Source organism: Microcaecilia unicolor, chromosome 4, assembly GCF_901765095.1.
Source record: "Microcaecilia unicolor chromosome 4, aMicUni1.1, whole genome shotgun sequence".
NCBI lineage: Eukaryota > Metazoa > Chordata > Amphibia > Gymnophiona > Siphonopidae > Microcaecilia > Microcaecilia unicolor.
The window spans coordinates 371,414,018-371,434,086 of NC_044034.1; the positions used below are offsets into that span (position 1 = coordinate 371,414,018).

The 20,069-nt window shown below is 46.1% G+C and overlaps 1 protein-coding gene across 5 annotated transcripts in view; it reads left to right on the forward strand.

Moving 5' to 3' along the window:
* Positions 1–20,069, forward strand: part of DMD (dystrophin) — a 2,615,032-nt gene that overhangs the window by 2,564,658 nt on the left and 30,305 nt on the right. For 4 of the 5 annotated variants that reach the window (XM_030202359.1, XM_030202360.1, XM_030202361.1 and 1 more), the window contains 5 exons: positions 3,519–3,584; positions 6,824–6,889; positions 9,801–9,971; positions 13,629–13,872; positions 14,020–14,143. In XM_030202359.1, coding sequence (XP_030058219.1) covers positions 3,519–3,584; positions 6,824–6,889; positions 9,801–9,971; positions 13,629–13,872; positions 14,020–14,143 — 671 coding nt within the window. The remainder of the gene's footprint in view (positions 1–3,518; positions 3,585–6,823; positions 6,890–9,800; positions 9,972–13,628; positions 13,873–14,019; positions 14,144–20,069) is intronic. The other variant, XM_030202363.1, reaches the window with a different exon arrangement.

Consider the following 20,069-nt stretch of genomic DNA (forward strand, 5'->3'; position numbering starts at 1 on the left):
GTATAGGGTTTTTTTTATGTTAATTGTATAGGGTCATCTGTTCACATTGTTCTAGGGTTTATGTCCCACTTATTTTAATGAGCTGCTTTGATCCATATATGATACTTGCGGCATATGAGCATTGGATGTAATGTACATAAGTACATAAGCACCGCCATACTGGGAAAAGGCCAAGGGTCCATCAAGCCCAGCATCCTGTCTCCGACAGTGGCCAATCCAGGCTTCAAGAACCTGGCAACCCCCCCCCCCCTCCCCCCCCCCAAAAAAAAAAAATTAATAATATTCAATGGACTTTTCCCTCAGGAATCTGTCCAAACCCCCTTTAAATTCCGTAAGGCCAGCTGCTGTCACTACATTTTGTCAGCTGTGAGCTTTTTTGGACAGGAAACCACTGGCCGCTATCATTCTTTCTTTAAGAATAGATAGGAGCTCCTTACTGTAATGTACTGTACCAAGATCTGTCATAAAAGACCCCAAACCAGATTCAGCCTCTTCAGAATACAGTGGCCAGGGTGTGATTTGGGTGGCAAAGCACAGGATCATATTATAACCAGCTTGAAGGAATTACTTTGGTGACCATTGGGATTTTTTTTTTTGTTACATTTGTACCCTGCGCTTTTCCCACTCATGGCAGGCTCAATGCGGCTTACATGGGGCAATGGAGGTTTAAGTGACTTGCCCAGTGTCACAAGGAGCTGCCTGTGCCTGAAGTGGGAATCCAACTCAGTTCCTCAGCTCCTCAGGACCAGAGTCCACCACCCTAACCACTAGGCCACTCCTCCACTGTTGCTACTATTTGAGATTCTACATGGAATGTTGCTATTCCACTAGCAACATTCCATGTAGAAGTCGGCCCTTGCAGATCACCAATGTGGCCGCACAGGCTTCTACATGGAATGTTGCTAGTGGAATAGCAACATTCCATGTAGAATCTCCAATAGTAGCAACGTTCCATGTAGAACCTCCAATAGTAGCAACATTCCATGTAGAATCTCCAATAGTATCTATTTTATTTTTGTTACGTTTTGTACCCTGCGCTTTCCCACTCATGGCAGGCTCAATGCGGCTTACATGGGGCAATGGAGGGTTAAGTGACTTGCCCAGAGTCACAAGGAGCTGCCTGTGCCTGAAGTGGGAATCCAACTCAGTTCCTCAGCTCCCCAGGACCAAAGTCCACCACCTTAACCACTAGGCCACTCCTAAGATGTTGCATATCAAACGAGCGCTAAGGCAGGGGTGAGCAAACCTTCTGACCCGAGGGCCACATTGGGAGCCCAGACTGGTTTAGGGGTCAGTGGAGGTCTGGGGTGTGAGGCTAAGGGCTAGATTTACCAATGTGCATTGACGTGTTAATACACATTATTCCACATTCATGTGTGTGAATGCGATCTAAAGTATGTTAAATTGTAATAAAATGTAAGTTTGTGCTCAGTTTGTTAATGTAGGTTATTGCTCATTAAATGGGCTGATGAAAAGGGGGGGGGGGGCCAGAAAATAAGGCATTGTCTACCCTGATCTAAGAAACACGTGGAGGGGCATAATCGAAAGGGGCGTCCAAGTTTTCCTGAGGACATCCTTGCAGGACGTCCCGGCGAAGGGGCGGGGAAACCTGTATTATCGAAACAAAGTAACATAGTAGATGACGGCAGAAAAAGACCTGTACGGTCCATCTTTCGTTTCGGTAATACGGTCGGGGACGCCCAAATCGCATAATTTAGGTCGACCTTAGAGATGGTCGTCCTTAGAGATGGTCGTCCCCCATTTTCTGCGATAATGGAAACTGAGGACACCCATCTCAGAAACGACCAAATCCAAGCCCTTTGGTCGTGGGAGGAGCCAGCATTCATAGTGCACTGGTCCCCCTCACATGCCAAGACTCCAACCGGGCACCCTAGGGGGCACTGCAGTGGACTTCAGAAATTGCTCCCAGATGCATAGCTCCCTTACCTTGTGTGCTGAGCCCCCCAAAACCCACTCCCCACAACTGTACAACACTACCATAGCTCTTATGGATGAAGGGGGGGCACCTACATGTGGGTACAGTGGGTTTGTTGTGGGTTTTGAAGGGCTCACATTTACCACCACAAATGTAACAGGTGGGGGGAGATGGGCTTGGGTCCACTTGCCTGAAGTGCATGCACCCACTAAAACTGCTCCAGGGACCTGCATACTGCTGTCATGGAGCTGAGTATAATATTTGAGGCTGGCATAGAGGCTGGAAAAAATATTTAAAAAAAAATTTTTTTGAGGGTGGGAGGGGGTTAGTGACAACTGGGGGAGTAAGGGGAGGTCATCCCCGATTCCCTCCGGTTGTCATCTGGTCATTTAGGGCACATTTTTGAGGCTTGGTCGTAAGAAAAAAAGGACCAGGTAAAGTCGTCCAAGTGTTCGTCAGGGACGCCCTTCTTTTTTCCATTATCGGTCGAGGACGCCCATGTGTTAGGCACGCCCCAGTCCTGCCTTCGCTACGCCTCCGACACGCCCCCGTGAACTTTGATCGTCCCCGTGATGGAAAGCAGTTGAGGATGCCCAAAATCGGCTTTCGATTATGCCGATTTGGGCGACCCTGTGAGAAGGACGCCCATCTCGCGATTTGTGTCAAAAGATGGGCGCCCTTCTCTTTCGAAAATAAGCCTGATAGTGCTCCTTTAGCACAATGATCCTTAAGAAGAGTCATCACAGCAGACGTTCGGTGCCATCCCGTCTATTTTGAGATGCTGTTGGAGATGCAAAGGAGTCTTCTTACTCTTCGCCCTGTACTTTTAGAGTGAAGTCTGTGCGGAAATGAGCTATTTAATTTTTAGTAGAAAAGTCAAAGTCTGACACTTAGACTTGGCATTTTAACTAGTTTCGTTATTTCTGTTAGGTTGTGCTGGTTTTTTATAATCGTTTTTTTTTAAGTTATGAATTTATAGTTGTATATGAAATGTGCTTTCAGCTTTTAATGGATAAAGCAAAGTATCAAAACTGTAAGAATTAATGTTGCTGTATCCCTACTAGAGAGATTAGAATATGGGAAATGACCTTATGAGTTGTTTTTAGAATAACATTTTCTTGTGGAAAACCAAATCTATTGTGGGAAAAAAGCTCCAGGCCCTTTTTGAAAGACTGGGGATATTTGTAATAGGACAGCCATTGAATATTGAGAAAATCTGTGCAGAGTCGGAGCACGGCCACAGGGCTTAGTTGGGATCCAACAGCCAAGAACAACCAAAATGGGAATGAATGTGTATTTGGGCTCCAGCTCACCCGTTTCTCTGCTCTCTCTCTCTCTTTGGTGAATGTTGAGCCAAAGGCTGGACCTGAACCAAGCTCAAGGCCTCTCACCTGTAATAAATATAATAAATTTGGAGACCAAAAAATTGTGCAGTAGGGGACTGTCTGGATGGACATTAAAATATCAATCTATGGGTCAAGAAAAACAAAGTTGAGGAGATCGAGACTGTTTTCATTCTTATTTCTAATGTGACTTTGTGATTGATCTGAGTTTTTCCTTTTTTTGTTTTTCCACTCGACAGGCCTGCCTCATCCCCTCAACTTTCACACGATGATACTCATTCACGTATTGAACATTACGCTAGCAGGTATGAGGGGACCAGCCCAGCCCATCTGGCCTACTTAAGTATATCTTCCACATACAGATCACAGGTTTGAAACTTGTGAACAGTACAGCCATTTGCCAAAAATTCAACCTTAGTATGTCGGAAAACACTCCAATTAGTGAGGCCTGAATACCTCAGAGAAAGCGTCACAAACCTACAGGAGCGTGTCACCTCTAGGTTCTGCTTCAAATCTAGCTCAGGTCAATAGGGAAGAATTAAGGCGGCCTGTGAGAAATGAGACAATGGCCTAGCAGGAAATACATATGACACAGGCCTTGTCAGACTCCTGGAAATCCGTGAATTCTGCTGATTGCTGACAGGGATAATGTGATTGAAAGACCACAGGAGTCGATATCAGTGGTGCTAAGAAAGCACTACGGACCCCCTCGGTCCTTACATTGGATGACGATCACAGGTGGCATTGCCTGACTGCTCTGTGATCTGCTGTTCAGGTACCCGCATTCTCTTTAAAGTGAGCTGCTATTTTCAGGGTTTTGATGTGCCCAGGCGCTTCTAACTATCTGAGCACATTAAAAGTCTGAAATGTCATCTCAAGCCATCAGCTAGCTATCAAAAAGGGAGAACAGTACAAATGCCAGAGCTGTTTTCTCTCAGACAGTGACTCTGTAGGAGCCCATCAAGATATGCTGTTAAACTCCCACTTGAAAACTTCTTTAAAAGTGAATCGGATTTTAGTGCATCGGAGAAAAGGCAAAAATGTCTGCTTTAATATCATTGTGAGCAACAGAGCAGAGGGGTTAGAAGGAAAAGTTTGCCTTTTTGCAGATTGACACTAAGATCTGCAACAGAATGAGAGAAAGGGGAGATAGGATTTGATGTACCGCCTTTCTGTGGTTTAAATCAAGGCGGTTTACATATTATACACAGGTACTTATTTTATACCCAGGGCAGTAGAGGGTTAAGTGACTTGTTCAGTCACAGGGAGCTGCAGTGAGAATTGAGCCCAGTTCCCCTGGTTCTCAGGCCACTGCACTAGCCATTAGGCTACTCCTCTGTGCTGGTAAAAATCTCTGATGAGCAATTGATCAAGTCCTTGGCAAACATTCCGTGTACAACCTGTAGAATCATGTATTCAGGGCACTGAAATTTAAGGTGGTGATGTGCAGTAGCCTAAAGAAAGAACGGACACTGGGGTTCAGAGTGGGAGGCTAACTAGCAGAAAAAAGAAAGCGATGATGCCCCTTTACAGGCCATTGGTGAGACGTCAACTGAACTGTTGTATCCATAAAGGATAGAGACAGGCTGGAGGTAGTCCAGAGAGTTGCTACCAGAATGATGCAGGGTAGTGGCGTAGCTAAGGGCCAGGCCCATCCATTCTTGCCTCAGGTCCACCCAGTCAGTAGCCCTTGAGGCCTCCAAAACTCTTCAGTGGTGATGCCGCACTACTCTCCCTCCCTCTTCTCCACTCATGGTCTGGAAGCTGGCCGTCTCTCTGTGGACCCCCCCCCCCCCCCCCCCCGGTCTACCTCAGAGTTACTGCCGGCGGCAATTCCTATAGGCCGCTTCTCTCTATCATGTCCTGCCCTCAATGATGTCAATTCTTGTTTCTTTGGTGGGAACATTGTAGAGAGAAGCCTGCAGGGCCAGCGTAGGTTGCCTATAGGAATTGTGACGGGTAACATCTCTGAGGTAGGACCAGGGGATGGGGTTCACAGAGAAACGGGCAGACATCGGGTCATTAGAAACACTATATTGTATGTATGTACAGGGGTAGGGATGGGGAGGGCCCACCCAGGTTAACTCTGGGCCCACCCAAAATGGCAGGTTTGCCTATGCCCCTGCTGCAGGGTCAATACCAAAAGCCCTATAAGATGAGACTCAGTGACCTAATGTGTACCCTAGAAAAGGGTGATTGCAGATACAGTAGAGACTTTTGGATACCTCGTAGTTATAAATAATGTACAAAGAGTAAACCCTGTCCAGAAAAAGAATGTTCTAGAACAAGAGAGATCGTGGCTTGAGAAGGTAGACTGACATCAAAAACTAGATCGTCTTAGGAGGGGTGGTGAAAGTACAAAGGGGCCTCCCAGTGAAATTGGTGGAGATGATACCATAACACAATTTGAGAAGGTGCAGGTTGAGCAGAGAGGGCTTTCGATTAAAAAGACATGACGGAACAGACAGAAATCTAGAAGGGTGGAAGAGAGAGGGTCTGTGATTGTACCAGGAAGCAATTTGGGCAGCCTTGATGGGCTCTAATGGGCTTTATCTTCCAAATCTGAAGTAATAAAGGAAAGTTTTATCAAAAACAAAAAACGTTCTGTGTGCCAAAACCTAAGCAAGAGTAGGGTTAAACCAGCTTGATGAGTGGGATGCAAATCTTTATACCACAAGATCTATTGAAATACGAGACAAGAGCATAAAATTAGATTGTCTAATTTTTGCGTCACCCGCTGAGCCCTTAAAGATCCTCTGCTATCTCATGCAGTTCCTTGTAAATGGTTTCTAAATGATGAAATGATGTATACGAAGTGCAAATTGTATAACGACAGTTCCACAACTATCAGTATTCTATACCTCCACACCTGCATTCTGGGAACCCCCCTGACCAGCCCATGCCCCTTTTGGAGTTGCACACGAGAGAAACGGGGCGTTCAGATTATAGAAAGGTGCACAGTGCTTATTAAGGCCAATGATCGATGATCACCGATTTAGCCAATCACAGTTGGCATGGTTCAGAGATCCAGGCCCAAAATTGTGTACCAAACTTTGGGCAACCTAGTCAGAATTTGGGTTTAATGTCAGTTGCTAACACTGCTGTCTTGCTGCATTGCTCCATCACAAGTCTTTACTAACCAGTTACTAAAGCTTGAAAATATGGAGTAGGACATTTTCATGTTCTAGCATGTTGCTTGTGGATTGCAAGAAAAGAACACGGAGAGGGGGGAGGGGCAAGGATCATGATGCATGCTGGGAGACTCAGGACTTTTCTATAAGAGCTGAAGATGAAGTCCCAGACTGATGGGTCACAGCTCATCCTAACCTAAGGTCCTGTTCATCTACTGAAGGAAACACATCAGCTGCAGGTCTTCTCTCTCCACCTTAACCTAGTGAAATGTGAGAAGAGGTCCCAACCTTCTGCCATCATCTTCATGGCGTCCGGAGATCATATCCCTGTTCCGAGAAATGTCCAAACATGCCCTGAAAGCTGAGCTGTAAGACTTGTGTGTCCTGAGAAATGTTTTCTAATTCTTTAACAGGCTAGCTGAGATGGAGAACAGCAATGGGTCTTATCTGAATGACAGCATTTCACCTAACGAGAGCATGTGAGTATTCAGCATTCTCCTTCCTGACACTGCCTGTTTTTCTTCCCTCAAAATAGCTTAATTTCAAGTGTCTGCCATTCGGTATAACTTTGAAATATATGTCGGGATGACCCTCTGGCTGAGGCACAGTGTTGGGTATGGTCATTCAGAGGGTCTAGGTTCAGTTACTGGGTCAGGCTACTGGAACTGCAGCGGCGGCTGGCAGTACTGTGGAGATTATGCTCCCAGGAGGGAGGGAAGCTTTGGTCATTGCTCAACGGAAACACCCAAAGTCAAACTCAGGGGCCATGATTTTTGTTTCAAAAATGAGCTCAGTGACTTGACCCTCGACCAAGGGTCGCTGTGATGGCTGGTTTGAAAGGGAGGCAGAGGAGCATTAAAGAGGTATAAAATTTAAAATATACTCTGAAATAGCAGTGAATGAAGATTGGTAGAACCAAATCCCAGCTCTGGTTCCAACTAGACTGGAAGAGTATACAAGAGCAGGAGAGAAAGAGAGAGAGACTCTTCCCCCCCCCCCCCCACCCCCCAAAAAAATCAACAACAATAAAGATAAACAGAAGTATGTAGTAGCATCCAGATATGACAAACAAACAAGAGAAACAGTAATCCTTGCAGTCACGCAAACAAACCAGTCACAGCAGGGGTGACAAAACAAGGAGCGTAGCTACGTGGGGCCACGGGGGCCTGGGCCCCCATAGATTTGGCCCTGGACCCCCCTGCCGACGACACTCAGGCGACTTTACTTGGTCCATTTTTTCTTACGACCAAGCCTCAAAAAGGTGCCTAAGCTGACCAGATGACCACCGGAGGGAATCGGGGATGACCTCCCCTTACGCCCCCAGTGGTCACTAACCCCCTCTCACCCTCTAAAAAATTTTTTTTTATATATTTTTTGCCAGCCTCTATGCCAGCCTCAAATGTCATACCCAGCTCCATGACAGCAGTATGCAGGTCCCTGGAGCAGTTATAGTGGGTGCAGTGCAATTCAGGCAGGCGGACCCAGACCCATCCCCCCCTACCTGTTATACTTGTGGTGGTAAATGGGAGCCCTCCAACTCCCCCCCCCAAAACCCACTGTACCCACATGTAGGTATCCCCATTCACCCCTAAGGGTAGTGGTGTACAGTTGTGGGGAGTGGGTTTTGGGGGGGATTTGGGGGGCTCAGCACCCAAGGTAAGGGAGGTATGCATCTGTGAGCAATTTTTGAAGTCCACTGCAGTGCCCCCTAGGGTGCCCGGTTGGTGTCCTGGCATGTGAGGGGGACCAGTGCACTACGAATGCTGGGTCCTCCCATGACCAAATGCCTTGGATTTGGCCGGGCTTGAGATGGCCGGCATCGGTTTCCATTATTGGCGAAAACCGATGCTGGCCATCTCTGACATTTGGCCGGCCCCAACCGCATTATCGAAAGGAAAGATGGCCGGCCATCTTTTTCGATAATACGGTTCGGGACCTCTCTTTGCAGCGCCGGCCATATAGATGGTCGCCCATGTAGATGGCCGGCACCGTTCGATTATGCCCCTCTTTGTCACAGAAACCAGCTAGCCACACTGTTGTTTGTTTGAGTCCCAGAACCCTGATTCCAGGTACTGGAGGTCTGAGCCCCAAAGAGCAAACTCCAGAAACCTGAAGGTGTACAGGGCCTGTCTCCAGCAGAGGACCAGCAACTGTAAGATGGACAGGGCAGGCCCAAAGATTACATCTACATGTTGTAGAACAATCTGCATCTTTTCACCTGCTGGGTGGGCAGTTTTCACCCCTTTTTTCTGTTGCATCTGCAGAAATGGCTTTGACAGGTGCTCTTCCAGTTATCTGTTAAGTCTTTGACCTTTACATGAAAACATGGAAAGGAGAATATTGGGAAGTAGCCAATAATCTCTTTGGGAAATCATCCCTGGCTTCTGGTCCTGGCACCACAGTTAAAATCACTCTAAAACACTCCAGAAATGGAGTTTCAAAACTGCCATTTCTCTAAGCTGAGTTCTAATCTGTGATAGCGAAGGAGCTTCTTTTCCAGCTAGTTGTGTAGCAGGTCGCTCAGCTCTATTAATTCATTAATTATTCTTTCCAAGAATACTAGAACTAGGAGGTATGCAATGAAGGTACAAAGTAGCAAATTTAAAATGAATCAGAGAAAATGTTTCTTCACTCAACGTGTAATTAAACTCTGGAATTTGTTGCCAGATAATGTGGTAAAGACGGTTAGCTTAGCTGGGTTTAAAAAAAGGTTTGGATGGCTTCCTAAAGGAAACGTCCATAGACAGTTCTTAAAATGGACTTGGGGAAAATCCACTGCTTATTTGTAGGTTAAGCAGCATAAAATGTTTTGTACTGTTTTGGGATCTTGCCGGGTATTTGTGACCTGGATTGGCCACTGTATTTACGTAATTTCTCTTAGTTTGTGTTTTTGGTTTATTTGGGAGGAGGGGTTGTTGTTTTTACTGTCAACATGCTAAATGTCAAACCAAAAGCCTCCCAAAGTAGAAATATTTATGATCCTTCCAAAAGTCTCTGTTGTCAGAAAGCCTTCCTCAGTAACAGGGGAGAGACTTGCAAAGAAGCCAAGGGAAAGTTTAGGGGCCGAGGCTAATCTTCCCTTAGGATTAACTACTGCCCCTGAGACAGGCTCCATTTTCCTTCAGATCCTAATCCCAAAAAATGAAGACTTTTTTATTTTGACTTTGACATTTCAATGCAGGACACCTTTTGATTTCAGAAATCTAAAAGTGACCTAACCTCCACCCCCTAGCAGTCTGCTACCTGATCCTTTCTTTTGTTTTGCTTTTAAGTCTAAAACACAGCCCTGTAGGAAAATGGCTTCCACAAGTCTAGTGAGGGATTTGGTGAAATGATGGGTCTGGTTTTTGTGACTGATGACGTTCCTGGTTGGGTCCCTCTTTCTCCTAGAGACGACGAGCACCTCTTAATCCAACACTACTGTCAGAGTCTGAAGCAGGAATCCCCCCTGAGCCAGCCCCGGAGCCAGCCTCGGAGCCCTGCTCAGATCCTGGTATCCTTGGAGAGTGAGGAGCGGGGTGAGCTGGAGAGGATCCTAGCGGACCTGGAGGAGGAAAACAGGTCAGTCCCTACAGAGCTTATCTGCTTATGTCTCGACACTGGGTCACTCGCCGCAGGGAGAGAGACACTGTGTGCTGTGGGGCAGCTGTCTCAGCACCAGGGACAGGTGGCAGAAGAGAGGCGAATGCTCTCATTACGAATGGACTCTGTCCTCTCCTTCTACATCCGTGCAGAGGTCGGACAGCAGCCAGCCGATGTTAAGCACTGAGCTAAAAAGCCATGCTAAGTGTCATAACCTTTTCATTGGCAGCTCAGGTGAGTAACATTCACAGAGGGCTCACAGTCTTAAGTTTGTACCTGAGGCAGTGGAGGGTTTAGTGATGTGCCCGACTCACCTGGGGTGGCAGTGGGATTTGAAACCGGCTTCTATGGGTCTCATCTTGCTGCTATAGCTGTCAGGCTGCTCCTCCACTGTACTTTATGTGACTCTCTGTAAACGAACCTAACAGTTTGTGTGAGAGAGTTTATTATACTGAAAGGGGGAAAGTGAAATGGTACTTGATATACTGCCTTTCTGAGGTTTTTGCAACTACATTCAAAGCGGTTTACATATATTCAGGTACTTATTTTGTACCAGGGGCAATGGAGGGTTAAGTGACTTGCCCAGAGTCACAAGGAGCTGCAGTGGGAATCAAACCCAGTTCCCCAAGATCAAAGTCCGCTGCACTAACCACTAGGCTACTCCTCCACTAGCAACATTCCATGTAGAATCTCTAATAGCAACAACAGAATCTCAAATAGTAGCAACATTCTATCTAGAATCTACAAATAGTTTCAACATTCCATGTAGAATCTCAAATAGTAGCAACATTCCATGTAGAATCTCAAATAGGGAAAGGGAACTGGGACTTGATATACCGCCTTTCTGAGGTTTTTGCAACTACATTCAACGCGGTTTACATATATTCAGGTACTTATTTTGTACCAGGGGCAATGGAGGGTTTAAGTGACTTGCCCAGAGTCACAAGGAGCTGCAGTGGGAATCAAACCCAGTTCCCCAAGATCAAAGTCCGCTGCACTAACCACTAGGCTACTCCTCCACTAGCAACATTCCATGTAGAATCTCTAATAGCAACAACAGAATCTCAAATAGTAGCAACATTCTATCTAGAATCTACAAATAGTTTCAACATTCCATGTAGAATCTCAAATAGTAGCAACATTCCATGTAGAATCTCAAATAGGGAAAGGGAACTGGGACTTGACATACCGCCTTTCTGAGGCTTTTGCAACTACATTCAAACTGGTTTACATATATTCAGGTACTTCTTTTGTACCAGGGGCAATGGAGGGTTAAGTGACTTGCCCAGAGTCACAAGGAGCTGCAGTGGGAATTGAACTCAGTTCCTCAGGATCAAAGTCCACTGAACTAACCACTAGGCTACTCCTCCACTCCTGTAGGGGCCAATATTCAAATCAATTTAACTGGCCAGAAAAGGCTCCTGTCAGAGGCGTATGCATTCAAGGTGCATGTGTTGCGTACGCACCCCTGTCAGACAGTTGATCTATATTCTCCCTCCTGCCCTTCGTGCACAGACTGGCATCTCTCACGTCCCTTCCCAGCCCCACAAAGCTCGGCAATTCTCTCCCCCACCCCGGTGCCTTAAACTCACCTCCATTCCAGTCTTCGCCCAGGCAGCAGCAGCCGCACTTATAGGCTGACTGCATACTGCACCAGGACTTCCTCTCTGAACTGCCCCACCCCCTCTGATGCAACTTCCTGTTTTGTGAAGTGTGGGATGGTTCAGAAAAAAAGGATGCAAGCCTATGAGTGCCACTGCCCTGGCAAAGACTGGAGCAAAGGTGATTTTAAGGTACAGAGGGGACGAGGGAGGTGGGTCCCCCTGTTAAAAATTCCTGGCTACACCACTGGCTCCTGGCTGGTTAAATCGTTTGTTTGGGGGTCCATCTGCTAATATTTGCAGGCCCCTTAACCGGTTAGTGCCCCCGAATATCACCACAGACTTCTAAACTCAAAGCCGGCTATTTTGTGGGTGATCCGTGGGTGGAGTCAGCACTTATGTGGTTAAGTCCCAAAATTCAGCATTTAACCGCCTAAGTTTAACAGTTAAATTGGACCCCATAAAAGTCAGTCCTATGTCTACTGCGGCATCGCTTATGCGGTTAAATGCCGAATATTGCATTTAACTGCATAAAGGAGAGCCGGCTGCGTAAACCCGGATATTCATCGCCAGTGCTCGGACATGGCCTGACATTAAATATCCAGGAACAGTGTCACCTGCAGCTTAAAAAACCCTCACCGCCGCCGGGTGGATATCTACCCTGTAATGTTTATCATGAGAATGAAAACAAGCAGTAAAGGGACTAGTTACAAAAGCCCTGGGGGTCCTTTTACCAAAACTGCGGGGAAAAGGTCTCTGCGATAGCGGCGGGTGAAAAGCCCCTAAAATATGGGGGGGGGGCGGTAAGGGCTCCCGCAGTAACCGGGCAGAGCGAGAAGCAGTGGCGTAGCCAGACCTCGGTGGGAGGGGGGGCCAGAGCCCGAGGTGGAAGGGCACTGTTTAGCTGTCTCCCCCGCCACTTTAGACCCCCTTCCGCTGCCGCAACCGCAAACCCGCCGCCACTTCGAGCCGCAACCCCCCCCCCCCCGCCGCCGCCACATCAGGAACCTTCTTTGCTGCTGAGGGTCCCCAATCCCCACCAGTCGAAGAGTCTTCTTCAGCGCCGGTCAACTCCGGCACCTTCGTTGTGGGATCATCTGTTTCTGACACCTTACATCCTGCACGGGGCTAAATGCACAGTGCAGGACCTAAGGAATCGACCGGCGCTGAAGAAAACTCTTCGGCTGGCGGGGTTTGGGGACCCCCGCCAGTAAACAAGGTACCTGATGGGGCGGGCAGCAGGCAGCGACGGCAGAGGGGGGTCAAATGTAGAGGGGGCCAGGGCGTAATCTGTGGGGGCCCATGGCCCCACGTAGCTACGCCCCTGGTGAGAAGATGCCCAATTACCATGGGGGTAGCACCGCGCTATGAAATAAAACTTTTTTCCAGCGCACCAGAAATGGCAGGGCGCTCAAAGCGCAATTAGCACTGGCGGCCGCGTTGGGCCAGAGGTAGTTGTAGGTTAGCTTGCGGTAAGCCCGCGTTGGTCTTTGTAAAAAGACCCCCTAAAATCCTTCATACCAGGGGCATAGCTGCATGGGGCCACGGGGGCCTGGTCCCCCATAGATTTGGCCCTGGACCCCCTCCCGCCGCCAACCCACCGTTGCCTACCTTTGCTGGCGGGGGACCCCAACCCTCACCAGCCAAGGTCCTCTTCTTCCTTCATTCTGTTTCTAACGTCCGGCAACGGCGGTGGATGGTTGGCAGCAGGGGGGGGTCAAAGTTGATGGTGGCGGTGGGGGGGGGGGGGTCGGCGGCACCGAGGGGGGGCTAAAATGTGCCCCTTCCCCTCAGGCGCCGGACCCCCTTCCTGCCGAAGTCTGGCTAAGCCCCTGCTTCATATACCACTACCCTTCTCTTAGGGTAAGAGCAAAAGAGACACAAGCTTTGCTCCATGCTGCAGGGAAAATGTTTTTTAATCCCTCACACACACACACACACACACACACACACACACACTCGCACTGGTGTTACCGTGTGATAGAGCTGTTCAGAGCTCAGGCTTAACTGATTCCTCCACTCTGCTTCACATTAGGAATCTGCAGTCAGAATACGACCGACTGAAGGAGCAACATGAGCACAAGGGACTCTCGCCGTTGCCCTCCCCACCCGAGATGCTGCCCATCTCCCCCCAGAGCCCAAGGGACGCTGAGCTGATTGCTGAGGCCAAGCTGCTGCGTCAACACAAGGGCCGCCTGGAAGCCCGCATGCAGATCCTGGAGGATCATAACAAGCAACTGGAGTCACAGCTGCACCGGCTCAGGCAGCTGCTGGAACAGGTAGGGCTTTGCGGCGGTGATTCCAGAGCTACCGACCTTCATCTTGCTGCCCAGGGTTAAACTCCAGACTGCAATGCCTCTGGAAACTGGTTCTTCACTTTGTATTGCTGTGAAACGTAACTTCCTTTTCTTTTACTGATGTTGTAGCCCCAGGCAGAGGCGAAACTAAATGGTACGACACTGTCCTCTCCTTCAACATCCGTGCAGAGATCGGACAGCAGCCAGCCGATGTTGCTTCGAGTGGTCGGCAGTCAGACTTCGGACAGCACGGGTAAGATGCTGAGATCGCAGACAACACAAAATTAACAGGAGATAAAGAGCAAGTGCAAAGTGATGCATGTGGGAAAGAGGAACCCGAATTATAGCTACATCATGCAAGGTTCCACGTTAGGAGTCACAGACCAAGAAAGGGATCTAGGTATCATCGTTGATAGATTGAAACCCTCTGCTCAGTGTGCTGCTGCGGCTAAGAAAGCAAATAGAATGTTAGGTATTATTAGGAAAGGAATGGAAAACAAAAGTGAGGACGTTTTAATGCCTTTGTATAGCTCCATGGTGCGACCGCACCTCGAATATTGTGTTCAATTCTGGTCGCTGCATCTCAAAAAAGATATAGTTGAATTAGAAAAGGTGCCGAGAAGGGCGATGAAAATGATAACGGGGATGGGACGACTTCCCTATGAGGAAAGGCTAAAGCGGCTAGGGCTCTTCAGCGTGGAGAAAAGGCGTCTGAGAGGAGATATGATGGAGGTCTGTAAAATAATGAGTGGAGTTGAACAGGTAGATGTGAAGCGTCTGTTCACGCTTTCCAAAAATACTAGGACTAGGGGGCATGCGATGAAGCTACAATGTAGTAAATTTAAAACAAATCGGAGAAAATATTTCTTCACTCAACGTGTAACTAAACTCTGGAATTTGTTGCCAGAGAATGTGGTAAAGGCGGTTAGCTTAGCAGAGTTTTAAAAAGGTTTGGACGGCTTCCTAAAGGAAAAGTCCATAGACCGTTATTGAATGGACTTGAGGATCTTGCCAGGTATTTGTGACCTGGATTGGCCACTGTTGCAAACAGGATGCTGGGCTCGATGGACCTTTGGTCTTTCCCAGTATGGCAATACTTATGTACTTAAATAAATATGGAGTAATGCCCTCAGATAAATAACACACCCATGTGGCAGTCAGCATGAACGACCGCTAAAAGGGTGAAAATAAAGAAAAAAGTGACCATTTTTCCTTTTCATCAACGCGATACGTAGAGAGTTCCATATTTTAACTCCAAGTACAGGGAATAGAGAGCTGAAAATCAGAAGATTTTGAATTGTCTTTTGAAACAGTGACGCTAGCAGCAGTTATTCTTTCAGTCTGTTAGACTGGACCAAACATAGTGAAGTGGTCGTAGTCAGCAATTCAGAGGTGAAACCCTGTACGATTTGAAAAACTAAACAAGCAGCTTTGAACCTGAATCTTTCTGCTATGGGAAGCCAGTGCAGTTTGTTTAGTTAAACACTAATATATCTATTCAATCTGTAGATTAGTCTAGCAGCTGTATTCTGTTTGATTTGCAGTTTTTTCTGATATTTTATTTTTGTTACATTTGTACCCCACACTTTCCCACTCATGGCAGGCTCGATGTGGCTTACATGGGACAATGGAGGGTTAAGTGACTTGCCCAGAGTCACAAGGAGCTGCCTGTGCCTGAAGTGGGAATTGAACTCAGTGCCCCAGGACCAGAGTCCACCACTCTAACCACTAAGCCACTCATCCACTGTCCACCCTAACCACTAGGCCACTCCTCCACTGTTGCTACTATTTGAGATTCTACATGGAATGTTGCTATTCCACTAGCAACATTCCATGTAGAATCTCCAATAGTATCTATTTTATTTTTGTTACATTTGTACCCTGCGCTTTCCCACTCATGGCAGGCTCAATGCGGCTTACATGGGGCAATGGAGGGTTAAGTGACTTGCCCAGAGTCACAAGGAGCTGCCTGTGCCTGAAGTGGGAATCGAACTCAGTTCCTCAGTTCCCCAGGACGTCAGACTCACAGGTACAGAAGCCTGCGCAGCCTTCTACATGGAATGTTGCTAGTGGAATAGCTAATCAAATAACGAGCTGAATCTTCATATGCTAAATATAGACTAAAATCTATATATGGTGTGATATCTTTTTCTCTTGTTTATTTTTTCTATTTTTAATAAATTTTGAATAAATTTTAATTCTAATCCCAAAAGAAATGGAGAAAAAAGACCTCATCAGTCCCAGCTCGACGATATTTTTATTCGATTTTTCAATCAATTAAATCGTCTGCTTGTTCAAGGACTCCGTTATAATCCTTGGTCTTAAAAAAACTCCACCTCTCATTATTTTAATAACAAAATTGTTCTTTCATTGTTCCATCTCCATATTATACTCGTGATTATTTTCAATATCAAGTTATATACTCATGTTACTTAGCTTTTTTTGCTCTGCCCTACGGGGCTCTCCGTTTCGCTATATGTTATATTATATGCTTCTTCAGGGGGCCAAGAAACAAATGGCAGATCATAATTCACGATATCTTAGAATATGGCGTCTCCAACTTCTCTGACACCGGTGTCAGAGAAGTTGGAGACGCCATATTCTAAGATATCGTGAATTATGATCTGCCATTTGTTTCTTGGCCCCCTGAAGAAGCATATAATATAACATATAGCGAAACGGAGAGCCCCGTAGGGCAGAGCAAAAAAAGCTAAGTAACATGAGTATATAACTTGATATTGAAAATAATCACGAGTATAATATGGAGATGGAACAATGAAAGAACAATTTTGTTATTAAAATAATGAGAGGTGGAGTTTTTTAAGACCAAGGATTATAACGGAGTCCTTGAACAAGCAGACGATTTAATTGATTGAAAAATCGAATAAAAATATCGTCGAGCTGGGACTGATGAGGTCTTTTTTCTCCATTTCTTTTGGGATTAGAATTAAAATTTATTCAAAATTTATTAAAAATAGAAAAAATAAACAAGAGAAAAAGATATCACACCATATATAGATTTTAGTCTATATTTAGCATATGAAGATTCAGCTCGTTATTTGATTATCTAGTTGAGCTTTGCTGAAATCAAGTCCAGAGTTTTTTTGTGTTTACAATAGCTAGTGGAATAGCAACATTCCATGTAGAATCTCCAATAGTAGCAACATTCCATGTAGAATCTCAAAGAGTAGCAACATTCCATGTAGAATCTCCAATAGTATCTATTTTATTTTTGTTACATTTGTACCCTGCGCTTTCCCACTCATGGCAGGCTCAATGCGGCTTACATGGGGCAATGGAGGGTTAAGTGACTTGCCCAGAGTCACAAGGAGCTGCCTGTGCCTGAAGTGGGAATCGAACTCAGTTCCCCAGGACGTCAGACTCACAGGTACAGAAGCCTGCGCAGCCTTCTACATGGAATGTTGCTAGTGGAATAGCAACATTCCATGTAGAATCTCCAATAGTAGCAACATTCCATGTAGAATCTCAAAGAGTAGCAACATTCCATGTAGAATCTCCAATAGTATCTATTTTATTTTTGTTACATTTGTACCCTGCGCTTTCCCACTCATGGCAGGCTCAATGCGGCTTACATGGGGCAATGGAGGGTTAAGTGACTTGCCCAGAGTCACAAGGAGCTGCCTGTGCCTGAAGTGGGAATCGAACTCAGTTCCTCAGTTCCCCAGGATGTCAGACTCACAGGTACAGAAGCCTGCGCAGCCTTCTACATGGAATGTTGCTAGTGGAATAGCAACATTCCATGTAGAATCTCCAATAGTAGCAACATTCCATGTAGAATCTCAAAGAGTAGCAACATTCCATGTAGAATCTCCAATAGTATCTATTTTATTTTTGTTACATTTGTACCCTGCGCTTTCCCACTCATGGCAGGCTCAATGCGGCTTACATGGGGCAATGGAGGGTTAAGTGACTTGCCCAGAGTCACAAGGAGCTGCCTGTGCCTGAAGTGGGAATCGAACTCAGTTCCCCAGGACGTCAGACTCACAGGTACAGAAGCCTGCGCAGCCTTCTACATGGAATGTTGCTAGTGGAATAGCAACATTCCATGTAGAATCTCCAATAGTAGCAACATTCCATGTAGAATCTCAAAGAGTAGCAACATTCCATGTAGAATCTCCAATAGTATCTATTTTATTTTTGTTACATTTGTACCCTGCGCTTTCCCACTCATGGCAGGCTCAATGCGGCTTACATGGGGCAATGGAGGGTTAAGTGACTTGCCCAGAGTCACAAGGAGCTACCTGTGCCTAAAGTGGGAATTGAACTCAGTTCCACAGGACCAAAGTCCACCACCCTAACCACTAGGCCACTCCTCCACTCCAAGAAATAGAATATTACAGTAATCCAAGTGAGGTAGGACTATGTCAGCAGGCCCCCACCTTCAGGCCTTCCTGCAGGTATGAACTCGGCTGACCCTGGAAGGGCCCTTCCCTGGACACAGCACTCCCAGAAGCAGACTCCAAAAATATGCTTAAAACCGCTTTATTCCATCAGCAAGGCCAAGACATTTCCTCTTCCAGACACAGTCCTTGGTTACAGCAAGTTAGGGACGGAAACGAAATCCTATAAAGGGGAGGTAGCAATTCAGTGCATACATGGTGCTATGACCAAAAGCCAGAGAGTGTCAACAATCAGTCACTCTCTTTATACCAATGCTGAAAATCCAGACTGAATTCCACCACAGCAGCCAGTGTTTCAAAAAATGCTGACCATCCTGGCTGAATACTGGCTGGACAGTGTATAAACACTTAAGCATAAGTTAAGGTCTGAAGGTCACCCGAACATGAGACGTTCCTGCAGATCTGCCCTTCGCAAAAGCATATCATTACCTCTCTACCCTCATTTCCCCTTACGTTCCCGCCCGTAACCTCCGCTCTCAGGACAAATCCCTCCTCTCAGTACCCTTCTCCACCACCGCCAACTCCAGGCTCCGCCCTTTCTGCCTCGCCGCACCCTATGCTTGGAATAAACTTCCTGAGCCCTTACGCCAAGTTCCCTCCCTACACATCTTCAAATCCTTACTCAAAGCCCACCTCTTCAATGTTGCTTTCGGCACCTAACCTTTATACCTTTCAGGAAATCTAGACTGCCCCTATTTGACTGATTATACACATTTGTCCTTTAGATTGTAAGCTCCTTTGAGCAGGGACTGTCCTTCTATGTTAAATTGTACAGCGCTGCGTAACCCTAGTAGCGCTTTAGAAATGTTAAATAGTAGTAGTAGTAGTATTGGGTGGCTGGAGCCGATAAACAGTTTAATCTCGATTCTTGCACTGTTTGCTCTAATTTTAATTAGGGCTGCGTTTAGATTAAAATTTGTAATTGTGATTAATTACGCAATTGCAGGTATGTTATTTAATTATTTTTTTTCCCACTGCAGCTCCATGTGACTCTGGAATGCAGCCCTAAAGAATAAAAAGTAATAAAGAGATAAGAAATACAAAATACAGACTGAAAAATTACAAATTAAAGAACGTAAACCCGCTTGCAGAATAGCTATAAACAGCCTACAGAAAAAAAGCCTAATTTTAATTTTTGCTTTAGAGGTGGTTAGTCAGCTGGAGAAATGTATTATTTGAGATGCTTCCACCCCTCCCTGTTTCACTCTTCTTACAGTCAAATTGATTTCTGGCCAACAATTTTTCTGCTGATTCAGCTACTTGGGTAGAGCATTTCCTCATTTTAGTTGGACTCCACAATCCTAGTCTAAGATTTTCAAGAGATCTCATCCCTTGCTGCTGACACCACTGTCCTCTCACCCGTATAAAGTTCTGAAACATTAATCTCTTTAAAAGAAAAACTTGTGACCGGTGAGGAGGCAGGTGAATCATGACCCTGTGTTGGTCATGTGAAAAGATTCACCACTGAGGCCATACCTTTTTCATATTCATATGTGGAGGAGTGGCCTAGTGGTTAGAGCACTGGTCTTGCAATATAGAGGTGACTGGTTCAAATCCCACTGCTGCCTCTTGTGATCTTGGGCAGTCACTTAACCCTCCATTGCCTCAGGTACAAACTTAGATTGTGAGCCCTCCTGGGACAGAGAAATATCCAGAGTACCTGAATGTAACTCACCTTGAGCTACTACTTAAAAAGGTGTGAGCAAAATCTAAATAAATAAATAAAGATTCTAGAATTCTAAAGAATAACAAGATTCT